Below are 21,812 nucleotides of genomic sequence, written 5' to 3'. Positions count from 1 at the left end.
GACTGTTTTAATCTGTTAGCAGTCCATAACCTTACTCCCTTTTTAAGAAGATGCCATTGACTGTTGAAGAAACCAGGTCTGTTGTCCTGTAGAATGTCCTACCTTCTGGATTTGTCTTTTCCTTGCACTGTAATTTAACTCGCCCCTCTGACTCTCATATTTTCTATGAACTGGAGGTTAACTTTAATGACTAGTTAGATTCATGTTCATCTTTTCTGTGGGAGGAGGGTGCAAGACAGCTTCAGAGTTGGGCTGTGAAGTGCCACTTCTGTCTGATTGTCCCACTCCTAGGATGCTAAGATTGATCAGTGGTTCAGGTGATGACAGCTCATCCCTCCACTATAAATTTCCCCATCAACCTTTCATCAAATGAGTTCATCCCCTGATGACTGTCACCTGAATGAATTATTTCATCATAGGCTACAAAACTTTCTAAATTCTGTCCATCGTTTCACATTTATTAGCTGAATAAAGAACATTCATTCAATAATTGGGCTATTTGCTTGTCTTGAAATAGAATATGTACTGAAAAGACAAGATAAATGTTTAATTCATTTTGTTTTGTTCCAGTTTTTGGATTAAGGAGTGGTACCTTCATTGTCCCGTTTTAAGTGTCTGTCGATCTTGCTTCTATTTTATCGCTCGTTGCATCGGCTAGTCCACTGATTCCCCCCAGTGACTGCTTGTTATCTCAGCCTCTGAGACGTGAGTCTTCATTTGCACAAGAGCCTTTATATCCTTAGGTATGTGAGTGACTTTCTAAGTGCCGCACATCAGTCCATCTAGTCCTGTACTTTTCAGGAGAGGAACAGTTTTTCCTTTGGTTTCTCTTCTCTTGTTCCAGGTCACACTGTGAACAAGATGCGTCGACACTCAGATTCAGAAGTGGCTTGTCTTGCCAGAGAAGTTTACACGGAGTGGAGAACTTTCATTGAAAAACATTTGGATAGACCTTCTATTGAAGTCCGAAGTGATCCCAAAACTGAGACATTCCGGAAAAAAGCCCAGAAATTACTCTCAGAAGCCTTGGAATTAGAGGTAATGTCCTGGTCGGAATGTGAGTATTATGTGCTCTTGGTTGAATGAGCCTCATGTTTTCATAATGAACTTTCATAGTCTTAGTGCTGTGGCTTTATTCTGTTTTTTCAAGGATTCTGGATTTGTAAGCGTTCTGGGAGCCAGTGTGACAGAGAGTGCAGGCTTGGAACCAGCAAGACCTGGATTCAAACCCTGGCTCTAGTGTGTACTGGTTGTGATACCTTAGGCAAATCCCGTAACATTTCTGAGGCTTGATTTTTTTTATGTGTAAAATGAGGATTATAACTCCTACCACCCAAGATTATTGGAAAGATTAAATGAACCATTTATACAGAGGAATAGTGTAGTGCCTGGTGATTAGAAGTCAGTTAATGGGGGCCAGCCGGCCCCGTGGCCGAGTGGTTAAATTCGCGCGCTCTTCTTTGGTGGCCCAGAGTTTCGCCTTTTCAGATCCTGGGTGCGGACATGGCACTGCTCCTCAAGCCATGCTGAGGCGGCATCCCACATGCCACAACTAGAAGGACCCACAACTGAAAAATATGCAACTATGTACCAGGGGGCTTGGGGAGAAAAAGGAAAAATAAAATCTTTAAAAAAAACCAGTCAGTTAATGAATGCGGGTTCCTTCCCATTTAAAATTCTTTCCCTTCCCACTGAAGCAAAAATTCTGAGATAGACTCTGTTATGGAATATCACTGGCAAATACGTAGCTATCTATTGAGAAGACTGTACTTCCCCATTTTTTGTCAACACTCATACCTTTAGTTTTAGGGCATGTAATCAATTGGCTAGACACAATCCCTATCATCTTCATAACTAAAAGTTCAGATGATGGTAGTGGTTTGAGGTACACATGCTAGAAGAAGGATTTTTGCTTATTAACGATAATCATCATCATCATCGAGCAACTCTTATAAGTCAATATTCTGGAAAAATAGGGCATATAACATGCATATTTTTTCTTATTCTCAGGGTAGCCATATTAAAGTATCCTTTAAGAATAAATATTTATATTTATTAACAAAAGAAGCAATTCAGAAGTCTGGTGTAAATGCTAGGTCTGTTACTGCATTCTCTGAAAAAATATTTTAACCTTTCCATCTCAATTACGCATCCACAAAAGAAAGGCAAATGGACTTGTGGTGTATTATTTACCTTTTAAAAGTGAAGTTTTGGGTTTTTTAATATAAAGTTATGACAGAAAATAAGAAAAATATAGAAAGGAAACATAAGATCACCATTGAACTTACCACCTAGACATAATCTTAACGTTTTGGTACATTTCCTGTTTGGTAAATTATTATAGCTCTTTAAATGAATGCTGGGCAAGTTATGGTTATCCCAGATTTTTTAAGAGCCAATTATATGCCAAATGTTCCATAAGATATTTTTATTGATTATTTAAATAACATTGCAGAAAATTGACAGTTATTTATATTTGTGCTGTATTTTTAATCTTGATCAATATCACTGTCATTTTGTATATCCTTTTGTATATATCTTTATTTTTTTATGTTTATCATTTTTAATGTCTATTGATAGTTCAGTGAATTAATATGCTATAAGTTTGCTTAACTTTTCCTAAAGGAAGCTTTAATATGAATGTTAAGCCCTTGGAAGAGAGAAAAAAATATGAAAATTGTAAGTCTAATTTTCCAGAGTATTGATTAGCCAACAAAACTTGCTATTTGATATTTTAAATAAAGTTTATTTTTTAAATAAACCAGAATTATTGCAGAAACATAGTGTATGGGTATATAATGTGTAGTTAATGTGGTGGTAAATACCAGTTCCCTGTGGTATCTTTTTAAGTAAATGATAATAACGAAGCTATGCTTGTAAGGATTAATGAGCAGTTTGCCGGCTATATTAAACTCCATAGTAATTATCCTTTTAGTTTATCCATTAATTATCCTTTAAATGGCACATCAAGTGGTAAGCACTCAAGTGTTACAAAGCAAAGTTAAAAAAGTGATACATTCGTTAGTGCCTTCCAATGTAATTGGAAAAAATATCAGATTAAGCATAGTTGAATGGTTTTATTCCCAAAGAGTAAATTTTAAAAATTAAAAGTATGCATCTTACCATCTTCCTTGGCCAAAAAAATCAATCTCTTTTCCTTGCATAAACGGCATTTGATAGTATTTTTATTAGTTTGGTATGTCAGAGAATATGAACACTTTTACAGAGTTAACTCTTAGCACCTATTGTCATCTGAAACATGTCCATATTCGGGTAGATCGATGAACCATCTGATCCAGGGTCTGGTTTTTGACAGTAACAAATGTTGAGTGCATTCAGATCAGACGTCAGATCGCCACAAATGTACCTTATCAGTCAGTAGTAAACCAGTGGGTAAGTTATTGGCCCAGAGACTAAAAAAAAAAGCCTTTACAATTTGATCTTAGCATGTGTTTCTGCAAATCCGCTCATTACGTTTTTGTAGAAGAAATGTTTCCATGTTACTTGTTTTGGTCATATCCTTTAGTAGTAAAAGCCACAGATGAAGAACGAACACATAGCCAAAAGGTGCATCTCTTTATTACTCTACAGATCTTGCTTGCCAGATTCATGGACTATTTCCTTGTTCTTGGAATAATGGAATGGATGAATAAAAACTCCATTGTTGAGACCCACGCTCCCTTCCCCTTTACTTTCTCCCTTCCGGATCTTTTTTGTTCTTCCTTGCCTCTTAGATCTCTCCTCATATGAACATCTCCTGTGGTGTCATTCTCTTACTTCCCCTACCTCATTATCCACTCTCCTTCCTACCTCACGGCCTGTGATCATTTTCCTATTATGTCATTAAAAAAAATGAGCCTGATTCTCAAAGTGAGCCTGTATCATTAAGAGTTATGAAACACTGGTTGGTTGGCCCAGTTGGTTGTCAGATGGTGCTAATGAGATCCAGGTCAGGGGTACGTCCCCATATGGGACTGTTAGGTTTTTCTTTGTTTAATGGCCTCAGACTACACCTCTGGCTTTGACCAGCTCTCTCATAAATGTATTCAAGTGGTCAAAAAGGATTGTGGGTAGATATGTACAAATCCAGTCATGCTACTGGAAAACTCATACAAAGTTTGCTTCCAGTGGATAGTTAATTCAACAAATGTTTAGTAGTGCTACTACTAGTGCCAGGGGAGAATACTAACATAAATGAGATGCATTCCTGATCCTAAGAAAGCTTACTGTCTCCGGGCTGACAGCCTGTGAATGACTATCTGAATATAAGGCAGGATGAAATATGTCTGAAATAGTGGTACTAGCAAGTGGTTTAGACACATAAAAGATGGAACAGTGAAATCTGATGGGAGAATCCGGAAAGGTTTCATGAAAGAGATGGCAGGTGAACTAGCCTTTGTAAGAGGGGTGGGATTTTCCTAACTAGACATTAGATTTCATATTTTATCTGCTATGTATAGGATGTTATTGAAAGAGCAGGAAAGGAGGGAGGTGTACATAAGGGAAAATGACATTCATTTAACACATGTTTACTGAGCACTTACTCTGTTCCGGTACCTATGCTAGGCATGGGGAATTTAGAAATGGATCCAGCATGGTGTCAGCCCTGGAGGGGCTCACAAGTCTTCTGAGGGCGATAGGCAAATACGTAGTTAATACAATGTGGGAAGTTCTGCACTTCAGGTAAACACATGAGGAAGGCCGTCTTCCCTTGCTTTTTAAGAGCTTACAGAGGTGGCAGATGTCACTAATTGATTATGGCACCATTTCCCACTGGGTCCAGAATTCTTGATGAAAGACAGCTCTAGATGGTTGTGTTTAAATCTTCTCCCAACTGTAGCCTGTTCGTCCAGGATTGGACAACTGAGTAACACACACTCAACTCACAGGTACAAACAGACAAGGAAGGCAAATCAGATTCTTTGTCTCTGAGAAATGTGACCTAGGAAAAACTAAGAAAACAGCAGTGGGAGTGTTAACAGAAGGGATGCTGGAGGAGTTAGAGGAAGCAGAAGCTGTAGGTAGAGATGTGTAGAATAGAGGGAGAGAGTGAGGCAGTTGGAATTGGTAGTGAGTAAGGTGGATGGATAGGAGCTAAAGCCTATGAGAAGGAAGCCAGGCAGATGGTGAGAGGCAGACAGAAAGGACGTGGTTCCTAAATACAGCCTCGTTTCTTACAGCATTCCTGTTCCCATCCCCATTCAGACAAATCCATCGCACAGCAAAACCCCTTTTTCTCAAGGTCTCAGTGAGACAGTCCTTTCCCCCAAAAGGTCTTACCCCAAGCACCGGGTTAGGACCAATTGGAAAGGACTCAACAACTGGGGTAGATTTGGGTTATCCAAAGGCAATTATAAGATTGGCATTCTTCACTTTGTGCAGTGAACTTGTTATACACAAGGGTACAACGTGAATCATTTTCCCTTACGTAAATAAAGTGATTTCCACTTGAATACACTGATGTTTTTCTTCATTTCTTCCTTCTCATTGCCTTCATTTAACAGAAGGCACACATGAGAATTGTGAGATGCTCGCTTCCTGTTCCCATCATATTGTATGGCCCCTGTCCCGCTGCCCCGCGGCCCTCTGTGCACTGTCTCCTTTCTAGGCTGTGAGTTCCTGGAGGACAGGAGTCAGGTCTTTTCTGCTTGATGCCTCCGGTACTCAGCTTAGGCTGGACTCAGAGTAATGACTCAGTAAGTGTTTGCTGGATGAAGTGTGTATGAGTATTCAGGTATGTGAATTCCAAGGCACTCTCAGAGTTCTTTATTTTTTTTGGTATTACAGTTTGACAGAATGGCCATGTCCTGTTTGTAGATGCATGTACACCCTTCTTCCTCTAACAACCACTCCCCTCAAAAAAAAAGAGACTTTTTTCTGGCCTGTTACACTGTTATACTAAGTAAATCTCTAAACAGTCAGTGACTGTCATCACACTGGAATGCGGAGCCCCACGCTGGCACAAGGAGCCTCTCTGGCAGATGTTGCTGGACCAGTGCTGGACAGACAGACAGCCACCCTTCCAGCCTCCTAAAGTAGTCTGGTTCCAAGGCTCTCTCAGGCCCAGGGCTAGTTCAGCGCCACCCAGGAGGCCATGAAAAGCTCGAGGAGTCTGGGTTCTGGAGAGCCGTGGCCCCAAGTCCACTCACTACAGCACAGCTTTGGGGATAATCAGTCAGTCATCAGGACCACAGACCTCCCTGGGCACCTCTTGTCTGCTACCCTCAGGCAGATGTCTGGACCTGGGTGTTCATTCTCTCTGTCTCTCTCTCTCAGTCCTGTTCTGCTCCCTGCTTGGTCCTTATGTCTTTCAAGTCTCTTTTTTTCTATTTGTTTTGTTCTGCCGGTCTCTCTTTTATGTTAGGACATTTTATCAAATGTCAGGTGATCCTTCTTTATTTTGGGTGCATTTTTTCCTTTATCTTCTCTGTTTAAATAGAAAGATAGTACATATATAGCAAAGCACACAAAAGATGCATGTGCAGCTCAGTGAATTTGTCACAAAGCCAATGCCACTTCACCTGGCCCGATCCTACTCAATCTCCAGGCGTCAGGTCAAACGTCATTTCCTGCTCAAGCCGGGCTCTCCCTTCTGGGGTTGGGTCCCTTAGTGTTTACTGGTGTGGTGCTCTGCACCCCAGCCCTCACCGCTATCCCCTGTCCTAGCACTCAGGTCACTTACAATCCCTATTGACGGCTGTCTCCAGCTGGGCTGTGCTCTCCGTGGAGTCAGGGACTGTGCTGGCCCCTTCACTGCCTTTTCCTCGGCCCAAGCACAGAGCCTGGCACATAGTAGGTGCTGAATAAGTATTTGAATGAGCGGTGGCGTAGTAGGGGAGGAGTGAAGGGAAAAAAGGAAGTGAGAGAGTGGAATTTGTTTCCTGTTTTCAAGGAGCTCACTGTCAGGGAAGACAAACTCAAAAAATAGATCATTATAATGCATGATGAAAATGACTCAGGGAGGCTCAGGACAGTGTGGCAGCCCGAAGAAGAGCCTTCAGTCCTTGAGCTGAGGTTTGCTTTTTTGCTTCCTGCTTTTAGCTAGGCTTTGACATGCCCCTAGGAAAGTGTTTCCTCGGGGAAGGGTGCCTTGCTGGGGAACAGGGCCCCGTGTGGAGACATGTGAATGCAGCATAGCTTGCTCAGGCTAGGCCCTGGTCAGGACTAGGGAGGCGAATAGCGGCAGGTGGGTCTGGAAAGGAAGGTGGTGAGGGGGTCGCTGACCAGCAGTCCAGTCTGCCCTGGATCCAGATGGTGTGGACAAAGTCCCAGACCTGTCCTGCTGTGATTAGGTCTGTGACTTCAGGAGGGCTTGGGCTCCGGACCACCCCAGCATTGCTCCAGGTCCCGTCCCCTGGACCTCCTCTGCTCGGCTGACCCTCCAGAGGTCTCTCCAAATTCAGCTGGTCTCTCAGAAGGTGGAGGGGGCAGCCAGGATGGTGAAAGGGGAGGAGCATGCACTGTGGAGTCGGGGCTCTGCTCAGAGGCCCAGCTCTGCTTCCTAGCAGTTGTAAGACCTTGAACCTTTCTTTACCTTTGAACCTGTTTCCTCATCTGTAAAATGAGATAATAGGAGTCGTGAGCATTAAATGTGAAAAGTGATTTATGGACTGCTCTACACACATATTAGGATCCAGACCCAGTGTTTCTAAAATGCTGTATGGGGTTAAAAGGCACTTGAAAACAAAAAAAAGTATAAACTGTTATACTGATTTATTATCCTTGGTCTTCGTTTCCTGGTTGGTCAAGTATGGGGCCCAGTACCCGTTGCTTAGTTCAGGCCGGTTTCCTGTCATAATGGCATATATTACCACCCGGCAGGGGTTGTGAATGAGGTCCCTGTCACAAAGCACATGGCCTTGTTCCTTAATTGCCAGGGTGGAATTAATTTGCTCTTCCTGTTTCTCTTGTGACAGGAAGTAGATGTCCTTGAATTTCAGTTGATTAATGGAGGCCTCTGAGCAGAGTGCTCCAGCCTCTCTTGCTTTTAATCCTTATGCAATGCAAGGCCCTAATTTGATAATTTTGCTGTTTTTTAGATGGATCACCTACTGGTTGAAAATATTGAGCGGGAAACGTTTCATCTCTGCTCCCGCCTCATTAATGGGCCTTACCGGCGGACGGTGAGAGCCCTGGTCTTCACATTAAAGCAACGAGCCGAAATCCGGGCTCAGGTGAAGGACGGCTCACTGCCGGTCGGCGCATTTGTACAGACCCACAAAAAATGACCTGAGGACGGTTCCGGCCCTGGGCTGGGCACAAAGGGGAACGCGCCTCTCTCTGCCATTCAAAGACTCTTTTGAGTTTGGGTGACGGCTGGTGCTGGCTGTGCTCCATTTTCCCCTAGTGCCATTCCTTCAGACAGACCGAGGACACACAGAGCCTGGGAGACGGGCCTGCAGGAGACGCTTCATTAGCTGGAGTGTGCTGGTGCTGCCTAACGGGACGTCAGCTGGCTGTCACTGGGAAGCGCCGTACAGTTGCCGTCACCCAACACAGGGAAAGGGTGACGGATTTCACTGTGAGTGTGCCAAGGACACCTCTAAACTTCCCTGTGTCAGACAGATGAAGTTACTACTTTATTTCGCCACCCTGCAGGTAACTGAAACTCAATTACAGCTGCCACCGCTCAGTTCCGTCCCCCGAGTTTAGATAACTCCGGTGCCTCTCAGAACTCCCCGTCTGTTCTCTTTGCTCTACCCCAGGGGTGAGCCTGCTGGAGCCAGCCACCTCCCCTTTCTTTCCAGAACTCACTTATCTGAAGGTTTCAGCTCTCCCTGGAAGACCTTCTGCACTGGTCTCAGGAGCCCCCATGCTGAGGCTTCTAATGAGGGACTGGCTGAAGCATCCCCAGGCCTTGGGGCTTATTTGAATACATTGGCGCTCTCGGTTTAGGGCTTGGTAGAAGATATGTAATGAAATTTCCCTTGAAATGAATTACTGTTGTAGAAAAATGACATACATGTACATTTAAAAATGAAATACCTCTCTGTGGACCTGCTTGAGCAATTATGTACGTGATATTTGCTTTTTTAAAATAATAATAAACTGGGAATTTTTTTCCCCAAAACAAAAGTTATGGCTTGTTCATTGAAAAGTGTTTTGGATTGAGAAAGAGTATAATTGGCCAAAATAATGATTGGACAGGAAGTTGAGGGAGATAGCAGTACCCAAGGAAGGTTTTTAGTGGGTGGGGGGAGGGGCGGGACTAGACCATATTTGTAATCTGGAAAGAGGAGCAGATAGAAAGGGAGAGATTTAAAATACAAAAAAAGAGAGGATGGGTTACAAGCAAGGACAGGGAAAAAGAAGAGAAGGGACTAATATTGTCTACCTGCTTTTTTTTTAAATGCTAACTTTACAGATCTTTTTTTTTTTTTTTTGGTGAGGGAGGTTGGCCCTGAGCTAACATCTGTTGCTAATCTTCCTCTTTTTTTTTTTCTCCCCAAAGCCCCAGTACATAATTGTATATCCTAGTTGTAGGTCTTTCTAGTTCTATGTGGAACGCCGCCACCGCATGGCCTGATGAGCAGTGCCAGGTCCACGCCCAGGATCCAAACCCGCGAACCCTGAGCCGCCCAAGGGGAGCGCGCAAACTTAACCACTCGGCCAGGGGGCCGGCTGCTAACATTGTCTACCTTCTAAGTCTAGGTACACTTCCTAAGATAATTGATGAGCATTTCCATTGCTCTTTATATACTTTAAAAACTGTTGCTTAATTCTCCCACCTGTTTTATTAGCAGGTATTGTTTCCGTCTTTTAGATGTCTTTATTCAGTAGCCGTTCACTGAGTGCCCATTCCATGGGTCACTGTGGGTACCGAGCAGGAGCTGCAGGTGAGACCCTGCGCTCAGCAAGCAGGAGTGTCTTGTTCAGTCTCCCACTGCTGGCAGCTGTTGGAACAGAATAATAATTGAGCAGTTAACCATGTGCTCAGCACTATGGTAGACATTTAAAATAATAATGACAGTACCCAATTAAAGATGAGAAAAGTGAGGCTCAGAATGGTGTAGTAGGGGCCAGTGTGGTGACATAGTGGTTAAGTTCACACACTCTGCTTCAGCGGCCTGGAGTTCACAGGTTCGAATCCTGGGTGCAGACCTACACACCACTCATGAAGCCATGTTGTGGAGTCATCCCACATACAAAGTGGAGGAAGATTGGCACAGGTGTTAGCTCAGTGACAGTCTTCCTCAAGCAAAAAGAGGAAGATTGGCAACAGATGTTAACTCAAGGCCAATCTTCCTCACCAAAAAAATAAAATAAAATGGTGTAGTAACTTCCTCAAGGTCATACAATTAGTGAATGGCAGATCTAAGATCAAAGCCCAGGGCTCTCTGACTATATACAATCTCCCTGGTTGATTTCATCTACTCTCATGATTCAAACATCATTTACATGCCAATGACACTCCAGTTTGTATCTTCAACCCATACCCGTCCCCTGAGTTTCAGACAATGTCTTCTAGATGTCCCGTGGGCATCTCAGGTGTAACATGTCTTCTCTTACTTGGCAATACTGGCAGTGCAGGCACTCCAGCTAGGAACTCAGGACTCAGCCTAGACCCCTCCTCTCCCACCCTCACCCAACCAAGGCCTGATGGTTAAAAGCTCATGCGTATTTAGAATCTCTTGCCTCTCCTCTATCTCTAGTACGACTTCAGGACTGCATCCTCTCACGCCCAGACTGACTATATGGCTTCCTAAGTGGTCCCTCTGCTTCCAGTCTTAACCTCTTCAAATTCACCTTTCTATGCTAGAAACAAAGTGACTTTCAAAACTGGAAACCCCAGCGTGCCACTCCCCCTCTGAGCATCTTCATGTGCCGTTTCTGTCTCTGGAATGCTGCTCTCCTCCTGATTTCCCCTCCTGCCCCAGCGTGGTGTCCTGTGTGCTGTTCTATCCATGTCTTCATCTTCTGTGCTGCTGCTTTCGAATCTGTCTCCCCACTAAACTGTAACCTCCTGATGTCAGGAATCCTGTCTTACTCACTGGGTGTCTTCAGTGCCTAAAACAGTGCTTGTCCAGGAGTACCCAATAAATATTTGTGGAATTGATAGGTATCCAGGTGTTGTTTGTGCTCTTCCTGCTTCCACCCTTCCTTGTTTCCCTTGTAGTCTGTAATCCACAGAGTAGCCAGAATGAACCTTTTAAAACGTAAAACAAATCATCTGTCTTCTTTATCCCTTCTAGTGGCTTCCATCTCACTCAGAGCAAAATCCTAAGCCCTTACTGTGTCCTGCAAGGCCCAGTGTGAACTGGCTCCTGGCTGCCTCTTTGACTTCATTTCCTAACATTCTCTGCGTTTCTCACACCCCTGTGGTCCCACTGGCTCCCTTGCTAAACACACATACCAAGCATGCTGCTGCCTCAGGGCCTTTGCACTCACACTTCCCTGATCGCAGTGCTCTTTCTGTGGATCTCTGCGTGTTCCTGTCCTGATTTGATTCAGTTCTCTGTTTGCTTTATCAGAAAGGCCTTTGTTGACTACTCTAAATAGAACAGCACTCCCTCCTAACCCTTTTCTAATACTCTACCCTGCTTCATTTTTTTTCAGAGTATTTATCACCCCTTGATACAGTTATTTATTTCTTTATTGTCTGTCGCCACCCCCCCTTCAAGAATTTAAGCTTCTTGAAAGCAGAGTCTTTGTTTTGTTCCCTTCTGTATCTCCACACACAAGCTAGGTCTCCATAACCATTTTATTGAATAGTTGAATGACTAGTTACGAGTGTACAGGAAAGGCATCTAATCCAGTCAGGGAATGCTTCCTGGAGGAGGTGATACTCGTGTGCAGTCTTAAAGGGCAGAAGTAGGTAATTGGCTGGTTGAGGTGTATGCCTGGCAGAGAAAGCAGAGTAAGGAAAGACTCAGAACTGTGAGATATCTGGAAGGTGTTTGGTATGGCTGGAGTGGAGCACACATGCAGGAGAATAGCTGGAGATGAGGCAGGAGAGGAACACAAGGACCAGAACCAAATCTGAAGGGTCCTGAGCATCAGGTGAAGGTGTTTGGATTAGCAGGAATTGGTTGGTCTTCTGTTAACAGGCTGTGGAAGGCAAGCTGGAGCGGGGGAAGAGACTGGAAGTAGGAAGCTTCATTTATAAACACCCAGAAAGTTCTGCCAACTTAGGAACGCAGGGTAAGTCGAAAACCAATTGCTCTCTGGCTGAGAGGCTTAGGTGGTGATAGTTGGAAAGTAACGTGATTGCAGAGATGTGCCCTGTAGAATGGGAGAGCAGGCTGGGTTATTCGTGGCTGTTTCCTTCTTGATGCATGTGCAGAATTCCCGTGAACACTCATCGAGCTATTCTGGGTGCCTGCTGAGGGGCACAAGGCTCGCAGACCCCGTCTAAGCTGGCCCGCTGCTAAGAACCCACTGAGCTCCAGCCTGCCGGAGTGAAAGGGTCACTTCTGAAATGGGGCAGAAGTTCCAAGGACCGCGGAGTTACCCGTGGGTCTCGGCATGAATATGTCTTCCAAATGTGTTTGGTTGCTAGAGGAAATTTGGGAAATTAAATACTATTAGAATCTGCTCCAATAGCTGATTGATCCTTTTCTTGTGGTGGTTAGATTGGAGCTCCTGATCCTTTGGGTAGGGATTGAGTCTGTATTTTCATTCATTCACTCAACACACAAATGTTACCCATCTGCTGTGTGCCAAGGACGAGACAGTCACTGGAGAAACTGCAGTAAATGAGATCTAATTTCCACCCTTGGGGGAGTCTTAGTCTGGTGGGGAGATAGACACAGGGGTAGATAATGATAGTATAGCACATTTGGTGTTTACCGTAGATATTCCTTTTAAATGTTGAGAAAGTGGAAAAAGGGGTCATTGACACCATTCTAAGGCAAGCAGAGTCTCCAGAGAGGGTTGACATTTGAACCCAGCCTTGAAGGATAGGTAGGAGTTCTCAGCAGAGGGAGGGGGTGTGCAAAGCACAGAGGTGTGACGCACATGCCTCGTTTCAGGAAAGGCAAACAGTATGGACGGTGGAGGCGCAAGGTTCTTAGGCATGATGATGGAGAGAAACGAGGCGAAAAAGGAGACAGGGCTGGGAGGCCTTGTAGAGGAGCTTGGCCTGTGGCCTTCAGACGGTGGGAGGCCTGAGGAGTTTTTGAGGATGCATTTTGGAAAGGTAAAAACGTTCTTACATAAACAGGTATGTAAGAAAAGTTTTAAAAATTTAAAAGCCCCAACAATTTAAGGCAAAGGAAAGAAACACTGTGAGACTCAGTAAATTAGATTTTTTTTTTGACAAATGAAGTTTAGAGTTGACCAAACAAATATCATTAGACTCCCAGGTTTAAAAAACGGCAGGAAGCTCAGATAACACACTTTCTGCATTCAGTGGTGAAGAAACAGGCATCTGGCCTTTTTTCATTTAGAGAATATCAGGTTCTTAAACTTGTGCCTGTCAACCTCGGTTTTCTTTTGCTGCAGCCTCAGGCCTCAGAGCCTCGCTCTGAGATTTGTAATGTGTTCTGGATGCGTTTATTACAGGCAGCTGGGGCGAGGGCTTAGTTTGTTACTGCCCATTATTGCTGTCGAAGGGAGTCCATCCAGAAAACAAGGGCTTGGGAGCTTCGATTAGTTCGGTGACACTGCCTTGGTTTCAAAAGAGAGATGGTTTGATTGGATGACATTGTATTTTCTTTTAAATCCACCAAAATGATACAGTTGCTGTCAGGGGTAGCTTACCCATAAGCCAAGGAGGCTGGTTTCAGGATCCAGGACCAGGACGTCCAATCAAATGCTGCTGCTTCATCTTGTTAAAATCGTTCGTTCAGTGCGTATTTAGCGAGTTCTTATGTGCCAGGTCCGAGGGTCACAGGGATGAAGAAGACATAGTCTCTGGCCCCAAGAAGCTCACAGTCTAGTGAAGGAGAAAGATAAACAAACTTTAAAACAAGGCAAATGATTATGAATTATGGGAATTCAAAGAAAAGGAAATAAGCCAATAAACATGTTAGAAGATGCTCAACCTCACTAGCAATCAGGGAATAGCAAAGATTAGTGCCATCCTTAAAGACCTAGATGATACAGGAATACCGATCCCCATTATCTCTCTGTTTAATTCACCAGTCTGGCCCCTACAAAAACCAGAGGGATCCTGGAAGATGACAGTGGACTACAGCAAAACCAATCGAGTAGTAATTCTAATTGCAACTGCTCTCCCAGATGTGGCATCTTTCCTAGAGCGCATTAACATGTTCTCAGGAACATGGTGTGTAGCCATTTATCTGGTGGAGGTTTTTCTTTCCTTCCCTATCAGAAAGGAAGATCAGAGTTCATCTTCACTTGGAACAGACAAAAGTTTGCATTTACAGTCTTGCCCCAGGGCTGTTAACTCTCCTACTCTCTCACCACCTAGTCTGAAAAGGCCTGTACTGCCTAGATACCTTGCAGAACATCACACTGGTCCACTATATTAAAGACAGCAGTTAGCTGGGCCAGATGAGCAAGACACAGCAAGTATATTGGAAGCCTCAGTGAGACACATGCATTGCAGAGAGTGGGAAGAAACACTGTGAAGATTCAGGGGCCTGACGTATCAGTGAAATTTTTAGGAGCCGATGGTCTGGGATATGCCAGGGCTGTTCCCTTCAAAGTAAAAGACCAATTATTGCCTTTCCCACTCCTCCACTAAGAAAGAAGCACGATGCCTGGTGGCCCTCTTTGGGTTTTGGAGGCAGGATATTCCACACGTGGGAATACTTCTCCATCCCATATACTGGATGACACAGAAGGCTGCCAGTTTAGATGGGGGCCCAGAGTGCGGGAGAGGGCTATAGTACAAGTAGCCATGCTGTGCAGACCATATGATCTGGCAGAACCCATGGTATTTGAGGTATCTGTGGTGGGAAAAGATCCCCTTGGAGTTTATGACAAGACCTAGTAGGAGAATCACAATGTAGATCCCTGTGGTTCTGGAGCAGGGCCATGCCATCTGCAGCCAGGAATGACACACTTTTCAAAAGCAGCTCCTGATTTGCTACAGGATTCTGGAAGAGACAGATCGTCTGAGCCTGGATCATCAAGCTGACCATGCAGCCACAGCTGCTCATCATGAGCTAGATTCTGTCAGACCCATCAAGTCAAAAGGTCAGAAAGCCCAGCAGCAATTCATCATAGGATAGACGTGGTACTACTGGCATCGGACACAGCAGGGCCAAAAGGCAGAAGGTAGCTGCATGAGCAGGTGGCCCAGACGTCTCTGTCACTCACCACCTTTGCATCAGTGCCTCTCCCTCAGCTCACCTATGGCTGCCTGGGGAGCTCCTTGTATCCAGCTGGAGGAGAAAAAAAGCCATGCTTTGTTCCTGGGTGGATCGGCTCAGGAACAGTATGTGTGAGCAAGCCAAAAATAGACTGGCTGCACTGCAGCCCCACACAGGCGTGTCCTTGAAAGACAGCCGAGGGAAAATCCTTCCAAGGGGCAGAGCTTTGGATAGTGCACCTAGTCATCTACTTTTTGTGGAAAGAGAAGGGCCCAAGGTTAGAATATACATGGATCTCATGGGCAGTGGTGAATAGCTTGTCTGGTTGATTAGGGGTATGGAGAGAATAAGATTGGAAAATCGGGGACAGGGAGATCTGGGATAGAGGCATGTGGTGGGACTTCTGAGAGTGGGCACCATATGTGAAGATCATTGTATTCCATGTTAACACCCACCAGAGGTTGTACACCACGGAAGACGCACTCAACAACCATATATATGCAGTTGACATCAGCCAGCCTCTATCGAAGGCTGGGTGCATAAGCAGAGTAAGCATGCTGGCGTGGAGAAAGTGCGTGTATGGGCCCAATAGCATGGGCTCACACTCATCAACACTCATCTGGATATTGCTGATGCTGAGTGTTCAACCTGCCAGTTACAAGACCAACTCTGAGTCTCAGCTGCGTCTCCATTCCTTGAGAAGAACAACCGGCCACTTCACGAGTTGAGTATATTAAACCCCTTCCACCCTGGAAAGAGCTGCGATCCATTGACTGGAATAGACATATATTCCAGATATGACTCTGCTTGCAGGGCTCCATCCAGCAGAACTCTCCAAGAGTTTACAGTGTGTTTAATCTACTGGCTTGGATCCCATATGACTCTACAGCAAGGGAGGGGCAGCACTGGGCACATGGCTGTGGAGTCCACTCGTCCTTTCACACACTGCGCTAGCCTTAAGCTGCCAGTTTGGAACTCTCTGTTGAAGACACAGCTGAGCACCAGCTCAGAAACAATACTCTGTGAGAATAGGGTGCCATCGTCTGGGATGCAGCATACATTCTAAATCAAAGACTAGTACCCAGTGCTTTGTCTCTGTAGGTGGCATACATGGGCCCGGGACGCAGGGGTGGATGCAGGAGTGGTCTCACTCTTACCATCATTCCAGGAAGCATTTGTGCTTCCTGTCCCCACAACTCTGGGTTCTGCATCCTCTCTGGGTTAGAGGTCCTGATTCACAAAGAGGCCACGAGGGGAAACGTTGAGGTGACTATTGAACTTTTAGCTGTGACTGCCACCCAGGCACTTTGAGCTCCTTGTGTCAAGGGTCTAGCAGGCAAGAAGTGGAGTCACCATTCTTCCAGGGGTAATTAGCCCTCCTCGTCAGGAGGAGGTAAGGCTGCTGTTGAGCAGTAGCAGGCAGGGCGGTTTATCTTTGGTATCCAGTTGACCCATTTGGAGACCTCTTGGTGCTCCCTTGCCCAATATTTATGGTGAATTGGCAAATGTAGGGGCCATGGCCTGAGAAGGATATGGTGACTACAGGCTCAGACCCCTCAGGACACAGGGTCTAGATCATGCCGCCAAGTGAGTCACTGAGACCAGGAGAGGTGCTAGCTGAGGGTAGGGGGAATCTAGAATGGACAGAAGAAGGAGATGATGAGTATCAGTTATGGCCTCAAGACCAGTCAGTGTTGGGGCTGTAGTTTGTCCCACTAACTTTTCTCTATAAGTTTCCCCCAGGAAAAGAGGCCCACCAGAATCCTGGAAGGGCTGCTCCCAGAGCTTAAATGAAGAAGTGGAGCTGAGCGTACAAGGTGTGGGCTGTAGTCGACGCTATCCTGCACTGCCCACACCACCACCACCACCTCCCCACCCCCCCCAGCCACCTCCAGGGCTGATGGGCCTGTTCCCTCTCAGCCAGCAGCCCTCACTGGGAATTTCCCTCAGCTGAAGACAGTTACCTCATCCAATGTCATACCCTTTGCCCAGGGTGGGTAGATCCAGGGTTATAAAAGTCTGGCCCCATTTGCCCCAACTCAGGACAACTCTGAAGGGCCATCAGAGCTTCAGAGCTCCCCGTGGGACTGGCTGAGGTCCTAATACTGCCTCGCCCAATTCACCTCTCTGTCTACTCTTGCTTCTTGCCCCACCTCCACCCAAGAGCAATCCCTAATTAACTTCCTGTATGCTAATCTCCATCTCAGAGTCTGCTTTCCAGGGAACCTGACCTGCAACATAGCTCTTCTAGTTGTTGGTAACAATTCTTGGGCAAAGGTCCCTTTAACAAAGGGACAGATAGTAAAGATTTAGGCTTTGTGGGCCATATGGTCTCTGTCACAACTGCTCAGCTCGGCCGTAGTAGTGCAAAAGCAGCCATAGACAATATGTGAATGAGTGAGCGTGGCTGTGTTCCACTAACACTCGATTTACAAAAGCAGGCAGTGGGCTGCACTTGGTCTGTGGGTCTTAGTGGCCAACCCCTGCTCTAGGAGAAAATTTTTTACATGTACACAAGGTAGGTTTGTACAAAGATTTTAATTGCAACGTGGTTTGTAAGAATAAAATTTTAGAAACAATCTAAACGTACACTCGAAAAAGAATGGTTAAATTGTGGAACTTGCAGGTTTCGGAATACTATGCAGCAGATAAAAAGAATGAGTTTAGAGTTATGTAACAGCACTGTCCAATAGAAATATAATGCGAGCCACATGTGTAATTTTTAATTTTTCAGTAGCCACACCAAAAAATGTAACAAACAGATGAAATTAATGATATATTTTGAGCTCTCTACGCCTAAAATGTTATCACTTCAACATGTAATCAACAGAAAAATTATTTATGAGATATTTTACTTTTTTTTTGGTACTAAGCCTTTGAAATCTGGTGTGTATTTTAACTTACAGCACATCTCAAGTCGGGCTAACTACGTTTTCAAGTGCTTGATGGCCACCTATGGCTGGTGGCTACTGTATTGGACAGTGCAGACCTGGAAGTACTGACATGGAAACGCCACTGAGACATATTGTTAAGAGAAAAGGGGAAGTTGCAGAACAATATGCACAGTATGAACCATGGTGTAAGAAAAAAAACTATTTCTGTAAGAACATATTGAAACAAAGAGAAAAAAGAAAAAGCTGTGTACAGATACCCAATTTAGAGAGAGGCTCTGGGTGCAGTGGGGGGGCTCGGGAAGGACTCGCTCTCTCCTTACCTGATGTTTTTAAATAAGCCTTTTTTTTTGGCAGTCATTTTAGATTCACAAAAATTTGCAAAGATGACACACAGTTCCTATCTGTCCCTCACCTGGTTTCCTCTCTTGTTAACATCTTCCATTAATGTGGGACATCTGTCGAAATTAAAAACCCACCGTGGGTGCGTTGCTGTGAACTAACTCCAGGCTTCCTTCGGACTTCACTGGCGTTTCCACTCACGTCCTTTTCTGTTCCAGGACACAGTCCAAGTTCCCGCATCGCCTTCAGTCCTGCCTCTCCAGCCTCCTCTGCTCTGTGACAGTGGCTCAGTCTCTCCTCGTCTCCCATGACCGTGACAGTCTTGAGCAGTGCTGGCCACGGATTTTGTAGACTGGTCCTCAGTCTGGATTTGGTGATGATTTCCTCGTGACCAAACTGGGGTTATGGGTTTTGGGGAAGAGGACAGAGGCGGAGTGCCCCTCTCGTCACATCACATTAGGCGCACGTGACATTCACATAATGTGTCACCAGTGATGCTAACAACGTTGACTGCTTGGTGAAGGTGGTGTTTGCCAGGTGTCTCCACGGTAAAGTTAATATTTTTCCCTTTCCATACCCTGTTCTTTGGAGGCAAGACACTAAGTCCAGACCCTACTCAGAGCAGGGATTAAGCCCACCTCCTGGGGGACGGTGGGAGAGCCACTTGAATTATCTGGAATTCTTCCCTAAGGAAGATTTGCCCATGCTCCCCTATTTATTTGCTTATTTAATATCAGTATGGACTCACATATATTTATTTTATACTTTCAATCTGTTTTTTCACGGTGACTGTAAATTCATGTATTTTTTTTTTAATGCAGAAAACATACAAACAACTGTGCTGTGTGAGAAACAAATTCTATGATGGCAAGATTCTCCCTCCACAGCTCTTCATGACTGCCTTTGCGTAGGGTCATCTTTGGCTTATTGCTATTCACCTGGCAACCTCACACAAGCTGTTTCAACTCTGCAGGCCTCAGTTTCCCCATCTGAATGAGAGAGTCTTCCTGGAGTGGTCTCAGAGGGGAAGAGGGGATGATGTTTGTATGTTTATAGGTATACAGCTGTTCTGTTGCCTATTTACAGAACTAAAGTCCTTAAGGGCAAGGGGTATCTTCTCTTATTTATGTTGGAAAATGAACCCAGAGCTAATAGCCCTTGAGAACATCACCTAAACGTAATCTTTATATCCCCTCCCACAACCCCAGATGGTTCTCCTGCCCTGCTGTGCTGCCTCTCTGCATGGGATTTGGTTCTGCTTTTCTCGAGTGTCTGACACCCACCCCAAGGCCCGGCATTCAAGGCCTTGTCCTCCTTGGCCTCATTTTTGTGCCTCTCATCTACCTGTACTACGGCCACACAGACATCCTTGTCACCCCCATGAATTTCAGTGCTTACGGTATCGCCCTCCTCTGTGCCAGGCCCTGGGCTGGGCGCCAGGCCACAGAGATGAACCAGAGAGGGGCTCTGAGTCAGAGCTCACAGTCCAATGTGGGCGCCAAGTCCTCGATCCATAGCAATCTGACATACAGAGGGATGAGTGGAGCACTGTGGGAGCACAGTGGAGGGAGGGCCTGGCCTGGAGAGAATCAGAAAGGCTTGGCAAAGATGCTAACTTCTGAGCTGGGCTTTGACAGGTGTATGGGAGTTTACGGGGTAGTGAATGGGAGAAGGCGTATTCCAGGCACAAAGAAAGGTATGTGTGTGTGAACCAGAGAAATGGCAGAGACCAGGGAACAATCATAAGTGTCATGTGTCTGGAGCCAAAGTTCAGGAAGAAAGAAGGGCCCGAAGTGAGACAGGAGAGTGAGGTGGGGACCTCTGTGAGGAGCCTCAATTCTGGGCTGGCAGTTTCTACTTGCGGAATTTCAAAGGTGTTTTTCTTTTGTTTTTTTTGTTTTTGTGAGGAAGATTGGTCCTGAGCTAACATCTGTTGCCAATCTCTTCCTCTTCTTGCTTGAGGAAGATTGTTGCTGAGCTAACATCTGTGCCAGTCTTCCTCTATTTTACGTGGGATGCTATCACAGTGTGGCTTGACAAGTGGTGCTAGGTCTGTGCCCAGAATCCGAACCCGCGAACCCCGGGGTGCTGAAGCAGAGTGTAGGAACTTAACTACTGTGCCACCAGACCGGCCCCTAAAGGTTTCAAGGTAAGGAAATACCTAAGTAAAATTGTAGGTGCAGGATCAGGGGCTTGCTGTGTGGGTTACTGTTCACCAGCAAATATTGAGCGGCTATAGCACATCAGTATTTATGTGCTTCCCTCTCCACCTCCGCATGAGCTCCAGGCGGGGACGGTGTCTGATTCATTCCTGTGTCCCCAGCACAGAGTCTGCACAGAGCGGGAACTCAGCGCCCGGCACTGGAGGAGTGGATTAGAAGGCAGGTGAGACCCGGTGCCTGTCCCTGCTGAGGACCTCCCCGTGCAGGACTGGGGCCAGCCCGCCCTCGGCGGCGGGTTTCTCGTGGCTCTCAGCTTGGCGCTGGGTCAGGCCAGCTCCCTGAGAAGGCGCTGGGGCCAGATCGCCTCAGAGCCAGGAAGCACGTGGCCCACGGGGCTTCACTTCAGAAGGAAGCAGCCCACAGCCGTGGGGCATGATCTGAGGCCAGCCCACAGGGGAAAATGTGTCTAGCATCGCTACGGGGACCTCTGGGCCAGTACTGAAGCTGATCAAATATTAGCATTTTTAAAAGGTATTATTTTGGAGAGACTGTGTGGCGGAGGAGAGTCAAAATAATCAAACCCCGGCCACCACTTCGTGAGCCCCTGCTTGGTGCCGCCGACCGTGCTAGGGACTCTCCGCTCTTTGTCTTATTCTTCTTGTCACCTCCCAGATGTCACCCATCCTTCCCTTCTCCCCCTGCCCAATGCCAGGGCCACTTACCTCGTCTCCTTGGGGCCCTCCCGTCCCTCCTGTAGTCGATTCTCCACCCAGCAACCAAAGCGAACGTCTCAACACACTGCAGGGCGCGCCACTCCCCTGCTCAGAGCCCTCCAGTGGCTCCCACAGTGCTCAATGTCCCACGCGTCCTCACCTCTGGCACCACCTCATCTTGTCTCCTGCCCCAGGCTCCAGCCACTCTGGCTTTCCGTCCCTCAAACTCGCTGACTGTGGCCCTTCCTTGGGGCGTTTGCTGGTGCCACTGCCTGGCACACTGTGACCGCCCCGTGGTGACTCCTTGTCATTCAGGTCCCACCTCCTCAGACGGGCCTTCCCTGGCCACCCTCTAATTAGGTGCTCACCCGCAAGCCTCTCTGACGCGTCAGTGCTGTTTGTCTTCATAGGACTCAACCCCGTCTGCACTCACCGTGTTCACTTCTTCATTTACTTCTTTGCTTTTCGCCTCTCCCACCAGAG

General features: G+C 45.9%; 1 protein-coding gene and 1 long non-coding RNA gene across 2 annotated transcripts in view; one reads left to right on the top strand and one right to left on the bottom strand.

The window, feature by feature from the left end:
• Positions 1 to 9,075, top strand: part of TCEANC2 (transcription elongation factor A N-terminal and central domain containing 2) — a 33,477-nt gene extending 24,402 nt beyond the window's left edge. Inside the window, exons 3-4 of the mRNA XM_008539879.2 lie at positions 845 to 1,038; positions 8,040 to 9,075. Coding sequence (XP_008538101.2) covers positions 845 to 1,038; positions 8,040 to 8,228 — 383 coding nt within the window. The 3' untranslated portion in view covers positions 8,229 to 9,075. The remainder of the gene's footprint in view (positions 1 to 844; positions 1,039 to 8,039) is intronic.
• On the bottom strand, positions 5,752 to 21,599 carry LOC103564248 (uncharacterized). The gene is made up of 4 exons (XR_011532480.1): positions 21,490 to 21,599; positions 13,702 to 13,876; positions 9,729 to 9,893; positions 5,752 to 7,554 (listed from the first exon to the last, which is right to left on the bottom strand). It is a non-coding gene; the product is annotated as an uncharacterized lncRNA (long non-coding RNA).
• Between the last annotated feature and the right edge of the window lie 213 nt (positions 21,600 to 21,812).

The sequence above is a fragment of the Equus przewalskii genome, chromosome 2 (genome assembly GCF_037783145.1).
Source record: "Equus przewalskii isolate Varuska chromosome 2, EquPr2, whole genome shotgun sequence".
Taxonomy (NCBI): domain Eukaryota; kingdom Metazoa; phylum Chordata; class Mammalia; order Perissodactyla; family Equidae; genus Equus; species Equus przewalskii.
Note: the sequence above shows the minus strand (reverse complement) of the source record. Positions and strands in the feature narration are given on the sequence as shown.